Source organism: Lupinus angustifolius, unplaced genomic scaffold (assembly GCF_001865875.1).
Source record: "Lupinus angustifolius cultivar Tanjil unplaced genomic scaffold, LupAngTanjil_v1.0 Scaffold_108_2, whole genome shotgun sequence".
Taxonomy (NCBI): domain Eukaryota; kingdom Viridiplantae; phylum Streptophyta; class Magnoliopsida; order Fabales; family Fabaceae; genus Lupinus; species Lupinus angustifolius.
This window is the reverse complement of record NW_017724809.1, coordinates 1-6,845: the sequence shown is the minus strand read 5'-3', so window position 1 is coordinate 6,845 and position 6,845 is coordinate 1. Positions and strand designations below refer to the sequence as shown.

The 6,845-nt window shown below is 36.6% G+C and overlaps 1 protein-coding gene across 1 annotated transcript; it reads right to left on the bottom strand.

Moving 5' to 3' along the window:
• Positions 1 to 3,365: 3,365 nt before the first annotated feature.
• Positions 3,366 to 4,679, bottom strand: LOC109339784 (uncharacterized mitochondrial protein AtMg00810-like). Its single transcript, XM_019577301.1, has one exon. The coding sequence runs from the start codon at positions 4,677 to 4,679 to the stop codon at positions 3,366 to 3,368; it is 1,314 nt and encodes a 437-aa protein (XP_019432846.1).
• Positions 4,680 to 6,845: the final 2,166 nt, after the last annotated feature.

Sequence of the window (6,845 nt, the reverse complement as noted above, 5' to 3'; positions counted from 1 at the left end):
ATCCTGTTTCATGCAAAAAAGACACAATAGAATCGTTCTTCCATTTTCCGCAATCACTTGTTTGCAATGCGCCCAAGCTGGATCTGATTTCCCCCTATAACTACTTGTAGAAGTATTTTCTGTTGATGCTTCTTGTGATGTTGGTAATTCGGGTTCAGTAGATGCCATCTATTTCTATAACATGAGCAATTAAAAACAATTCCATTATAACTTGTGATGTGTCTATTGTTGAATATATGAATGTGTAATAATATAAGTAATACTCTTGATAAAGAGTGGCATGTAAGACATATATCATTTTCTAAATCTCATTTTCTATGTAGCAATATGCATGATGTATTTGGGTATTGTCAACAATCTATTTATCACATTAGTGCCCATAAACAGAAACATGTATTGTCAACAAACTTATTTTGTGTAAAAATTAAAATGGGGAGGAGGGAATAACTTATTTTGTGTTTTAAAACTGAAACATTTACCTACCTGATAGAGACTAAGAAATGAAATTATGTTTATAATCTAACTTGAAGGATGAAGAAACTATGTTCAATATATAAAACTCCCAATTGAGGACAAAAATATACCCTTTTGGACCAAACCATTATAAATCTGTTTCATATAATTCTTCTATATTCTTTCTTTCATTGATTTACTTTCAGTTTTATATCCTATCACTTGCGATTTATCTATAACCAATGTGATGATGGTTCAATTTGCTTTAAAATTTCTTATCACAGTGTACATGTTTATTATTTATTTTGGCTAACATCCACTTTTGAGATTTTTGTGCTGCAAAAATTTCCTATCATTTTCTCTCAGCAGTTGCATAAATCAGTCTTCAATTACATACTAATAAAAGCATGTGAGTTTCTTATATTTATTTGTATCATTATCCATTACAATTCATACAAACCATAATACATTACTGTTACATGGTATTAAGTGACTAACATTAATAAAATTACATGGAATGAAAGAACCAGTTTTACATGCAGCCATGTCCAATTATAAATCTGGCCATACTCCTATTTATTTAGAAATCTTATACAGAAAACATGCAGAAAAGGAAATATAATTATACTTTGAAATTATAATTTGTTAGAAGGATAAATATGACAATATAATTAATTTTGGCATTTCATCGAACATAATGTAAGCGTAAAGGAAAAAAGATGATAGCAATATCTACACAGCTAACTTAACAAATGTTAAGCAAAGAAAGTATAACCAGAAGCACATAATCAGAATAAAATCACATGATACAAAAGTAGTTAACCAGTGTTGTTCCAAAGAGTTAAATTAAGAAGAAATGGTGAAGGAAGGAAGAGAAGAAGAAGAAAGCTTAGAATAAAATACCTGAGAAGAGAAGAAGGAAGCTTAGAACTTTGATGGTGAAGGAAGGGAGTGTGGAAGTGAGATGAAGAAATGACACGGGGTTCTTTGATGGTGAAGGAAGAAATGACACGGTGAAGGAAGGTTCTTTGGTCTGTGAAAGTGAAACTGTGAATAAAGAAAGAAAAAGCCAAAAGGGGTCTTTAAAATTAAATGTATGAACCGGCCGGTTCAATCAAATTCCGGCCGGTTCACCGGTTTTGACACGGTTCACCGGTTTTTGACCGGTTTTGATACTTGGCCGGTTCAACACCTGTACCGTACCGGTTAGGGGGCCGGTTCACCGGTTTTCCGGTCCAACCGGCCGGTCCGAACCGGTTTTAATAACATTGGATTCTAGGGATAAATATTCACATGGATAGGGGAGCTAGAAAACTATGGCTCTCCCAGCAAAGCTATGTTGCAAAGATCTTAGAGAGATTTGATATGAACAATGCTAAAGTAATGAAGACAGATGAAGAGAAGAAATACATGTCAAACGTTCCATATGCCAGTGCAGTGAGTTGCTCGATGTATGTTATGGTTTGTACTAGCCAGGCTTGGCACAAGCAGTTAGTCAAGTATGCAAGTATATGTCGAAACTAGGGAAGCATCATTGGAAAGCAGTCAAATGGATTTTCATATATTTGAAGGTGACTACAGGTCTCAGTATCATGTTTTGCAGCCAACAGAGTAAGCCTTTAGTTATTGGTTATGTTGATTTGGACTATACAGGAGACTTGGATGATAGAAGGTCCACAACGAGGTTTGTCTTCACCCTTGCAGGTGGACCAATTATGTGGAGATCATCAGTTCAGTCTATTGTTGTTATGTCCACAACTGAAGCAGAGTACACGACAGCTGGTGAAGCTTCTAAGGAAGCCTTATGGCTTATGGGGCTGGTAAATGAGATAGGCATTAAGCAAGGTGGAGTTCCACTGCATTGTGATAGTCAGAGTGCTATCTTCTTGGCAAAAAACTAGGTGTATCATGCTAGGATCAAACATATTGATGTGAGATTTCACAAGATCAGAGAGTTGGTAGCTTGTGGGCACATACTATTGTAGAAGGTTCACACTTCAGAAAATGCAGCTAATATGCTAACCAAACTGGTTACCGTGGACAAGTTCAGGCATTGCCTGAGCTTCCTGAATATTCACTGATGCTGGACTATGGAGCGCCCCCAACACAATGGCGTAAGATGGAGATTGATGATATTCGCCAAGGTGAAGATTGTTGTGCAATGACTCATATCTCTAGATAACAACAATATAAGTTATGGGTTTGAGCCGAGGTAAAGGGGTTAGAGTAGAGGGCTATATATTTATGTTATGTAAACCTAATGTAATAAAGAGAAGAATAGTAAAACACTAATCCTTATTCTCTAATAATATATAGTGGTAGTCGCTCAACGCTCTCGAGGACGTAGGCACAATTGGCCAAACCTCGTTACCAAATCTTTTGTATTATTCTCTTATCTCTATACTCTTTACTATCTGATTGTTCGCTTGTTCCCAACATTTAGAAATAGGATAAATACTAAATAGTGATGATAATTTGATTATGAGTAGTATGTATTTTTTTAGTGATGAGAAATGATAGTCTTCCATGAGATATCTATTAAAACCATGTACGAGAAAATAACCACACTCATATTTTTCCGTGGAAAGTTACTGCCAAGTGTTAAAGAGACATGGTATCCCATTGCACAAGAAACGAAAATTGATTGATCTTTTATCACTCCTTAATTTGCTAAGTCTTTGAAGAAGAAAGAAGGCAAGCTATTAATAGCAAGCTTAGCCTAACAACTAACCAACTGAAAAACTAAAAATAGCAATAAACCAGAAATACAAAAACTGGGCCTAAAGAAAGGAAAAGCCATCAGGCCCAAAGTAAAAACCAAAAAATCATTTATCTTTCTTCTTCTTTATGTGTGTAATTTCAGCACATACTTCTTCTTCCTTCATCTCTTTATTAGAACCATGGCTTGTCTCTCACAGCCCCCCACAAGCTGGAATGTAGATGTTCAACATTCCAAGCTTGGAGTGAAGCTTCTGGAAAAGAGAGGGTGACAAAGCTTTAGTAAGAATATCGGCGGTTTGAGAAGAACTTGGAATGGATAGGAGATGGATAAGACCGGATTGAATCTTTTCTCTTATTGAATGACAGTCAACTTCGATATGCTTGGTTCTTTCATGGAATATAGGATTTGCAGCTATGTGAATGGCTGATTCATTGTCACAAAACAGAGCAATTGGAGTAGGATGCACAATCTTCAAATCATTCATAAGATAGACCAACCACTGAGCTTTAGAAGTGGCCAAAGCTATTGCCCTGTACTCAGCCTCAGCAGAGGATCTTGCCACGACCTGCTGCTTCTTGCTCTTCCAAGATATAAGAGCATTTCCAAGATAAAAGCAATATCCTGAAACATATTTTCTAGAGTCAGGGCTTCCTGCCCAATCTGAATCAGTATATCCTCTCAGTTTGAAATCTGAATCTGCAGGAAAGAAAACTCCAAAACCGATTGACCCTTTGAGAAATCTCAGCACCCTTTTGGCTCCATCATAATGGAGGTTAGTAGGTTTTGAAACAAATTGACTCAAATGACCAACGCAAAAACTAATATCAGGTCTAGTGTGAGATAAGTAGAGGAGTTTACCCATTAACCTTCTGTAAATAGTTGGGTCATCTAAAGGGACTCCATCCTCTATGCTCATCAATTTTCCTGTGTATTCCATCGGGGTAGAAGAAGGCTTGCAAGCCAGCATACCTGTTTCTTCAAGGAGGTCATTAGTGTATTTTCGTTGATAAAGGGTGATCCCTTTATTGGATCTGGCAATCTCCATGCCTAGGAAATATTTTAGTTCTCCAAGATCTTTTATGCTAAATTCATCATCAAGCAATTGTTTAATTCTATTGATTTCTGCTATGCTATTTCCTGTAAGCACAAGATCATCAACGTATACAAGTATAGAAGTAAAACTAAAATCTGTGGATTTAATGAACAAGGATTGATCAGCAAAGGACTTTTCATAACCTGTTTGTAGAAGAAAACCTGTCAACTTGGCATGCCATTGTCTACTGGCTTGTTTAAGCCCATAGAGAGTTTTTTCAAGTTTGCATACAAGGTTGGAGTTGTCAATTTGTAACCCTTGAGGGACTTTCATATACATATCTTCCTTCAAATTACCATGAGGGAAGGTTGTATTGACATCAAGTTGATGTAAATGCCATTTATTGGCTGAAGCTAATGCAAGAATGGCCCTGATTGTGGTCATTTTGACCACTGGGCTAAATGTCTCCATATAGTCTACACCTTCGGTTTGGGTAAAACCTTTGGCAACAAGTCTTGCCTTGTGTCTTTCAATAGATCCATCAGGCCTGTTTCAATAGATCCATCAGGCCTATACTTTAGTTTGAAGACCCACTTGCACCCTATTGCTCTTTTATTGTTAGGTAAGGTAGTTAGTGTCCAAGTGTTGTTTTGATCAAGGGCTCTTAATTCTTGCTGAATAGCATTTTTCCAGCATGTATGTTTGACAGCATCATTATATGTTTTAGGCTCAATGTTAGCAGATATACTGAAAGAAAAATGCTTATGTGCCAAAGATAGATGAGAATAAGATATACTATTGCATAAGGGATACCTTTCTTTTGAAGACTTTGGTGACTTTGAATGAGAAGTAGAAGCAATTAGGTTGCAGTGATAGTCCTACAAGTAGTGAGGTCTAGATCTGTTTCTAATAGATTTTCTAAGTTCATTGGAATTGTTAGGAATAGCACCATCATAATTGATAGTTTCAGCAGTTTGAGTACTAATGCCAGGGTCACTTGTTGTATTCTCACAGATTTCATCAGTTTGAATATTGTCCTGAAATTGGTGAGTACTTGGTTCAACATTAGTGGTCTCAAGGTTCTCAAATCTAAGGTTGTTAGGCAGGATTAGATTTGGATCCTGCTCAGTGTCATTAAATCCCTCAAAAGGGAAAATGTGCTCATAAAAGGATACACTCCTAGAGACAAAAATCTCATGAGTCTTAGTGTCTAAAATCAAATATCCTTTCACCCCCTTTCTTGTCCCTAAGTAAACACCTTCTCTAGATCTAGGGTCCAATTTCTTTCTGTGAGAGGTGATAGTGGTAGCATAGCATAAGCAACCAAAAACTCTTAGGTTCAATATGCTAGGGAGTTTCTCATACAAGACAAAGAAAGGGCTCTTATTTGACAGATATTTACTTGGCTGTCTATTGATGAGATAGACAGCACGTATCATCACATAATTCCAAAAACAATGAGGGACTTTGGATTGAAAAATCAAAGACCTTGCAACACCTAAAATGTGTTGGTGTTTTCTCTCAACCACCCCATTTTGTTGGGGTGTTTCAACACAACTAGTCTGATGCTCTATCCCTTTGTTAGCATAGAATTCAGGGAGGGAAAATTCCCTTCCATTGTCGCTTCTAATGCATTTTACTGTTACATTGAATTGAATTTGAACAAGGCAGATAAAATTTTTGATGAGAGCAGGAACTTCAGATTTGAGTTTCAGAAAATAAAGCCAAGTGAATCTAGATCTATCATCAATTATTGTCAAGAAGTATCTATGTCCAAGGGTACTTGGAGTAGCAAAGGGGCCCCATATATCCACATGAAGTAAATCAAAATTACAAATGGATTTAGAAGTCCTGCTGTCAAATGGTAAATTTCTTTGTTTAGCCAAATGGCAAATATGGCAAGGGTCAGTAGTTTTAGTACAGGAAATTATAGGAAAAATTTTCTGCATTTCTAACATTTTGCCATGTGAGGGGTGTCCTAATCTACTATGCCAAACATTAGTATCATAGGTATTAAAAGTATTGATAGAAATACTAGGATCAGTCTTGTGTATGATTGGCAAGGTCCTCACATGATCCTTCATTGCATACAATCCACTTCTCAATTCAGCTACACCAATCATCCTCAATGATGGGAGATCCTGAATATGACAAATATTATTCACAAAAGTTAGCTGACAAGGAGATGTTTCAATTAATTTTGATATGGAAATCAGATTGTAACTGAAACATGGAATATACAAAACATCAACTAAGTAAAGATGAGAAGAGAACATGACACTTCCTGATATATTTGTGGGTATCTGACTACCATTAGGCAATGTCACAAAAATAGTGTTGATTTTCTTGTAGGTTTGGAATTGTGAGAGGGTGTGACATATGTGATCTGTTGCCCATGTATCAAGAAACCAGTCAAGACTTTTGGCATTGCAACTTAATATATTCACTGTACCTTTGTCATTTTCATTTTGATCTGCAGAGTGAGTAGCAAACTGATTTGTGTTGTGTGTGATTCCAGGTTGCAATATGGACAGAAGAGTTTGATGTTGTTGGGGAGTGATATTGACTCCAGGTGCTCCCCTGTTGAACTTATTGTTCAGTGCTTGGTCCTTTGCTTGATCTTGGGAGGCAAAATCA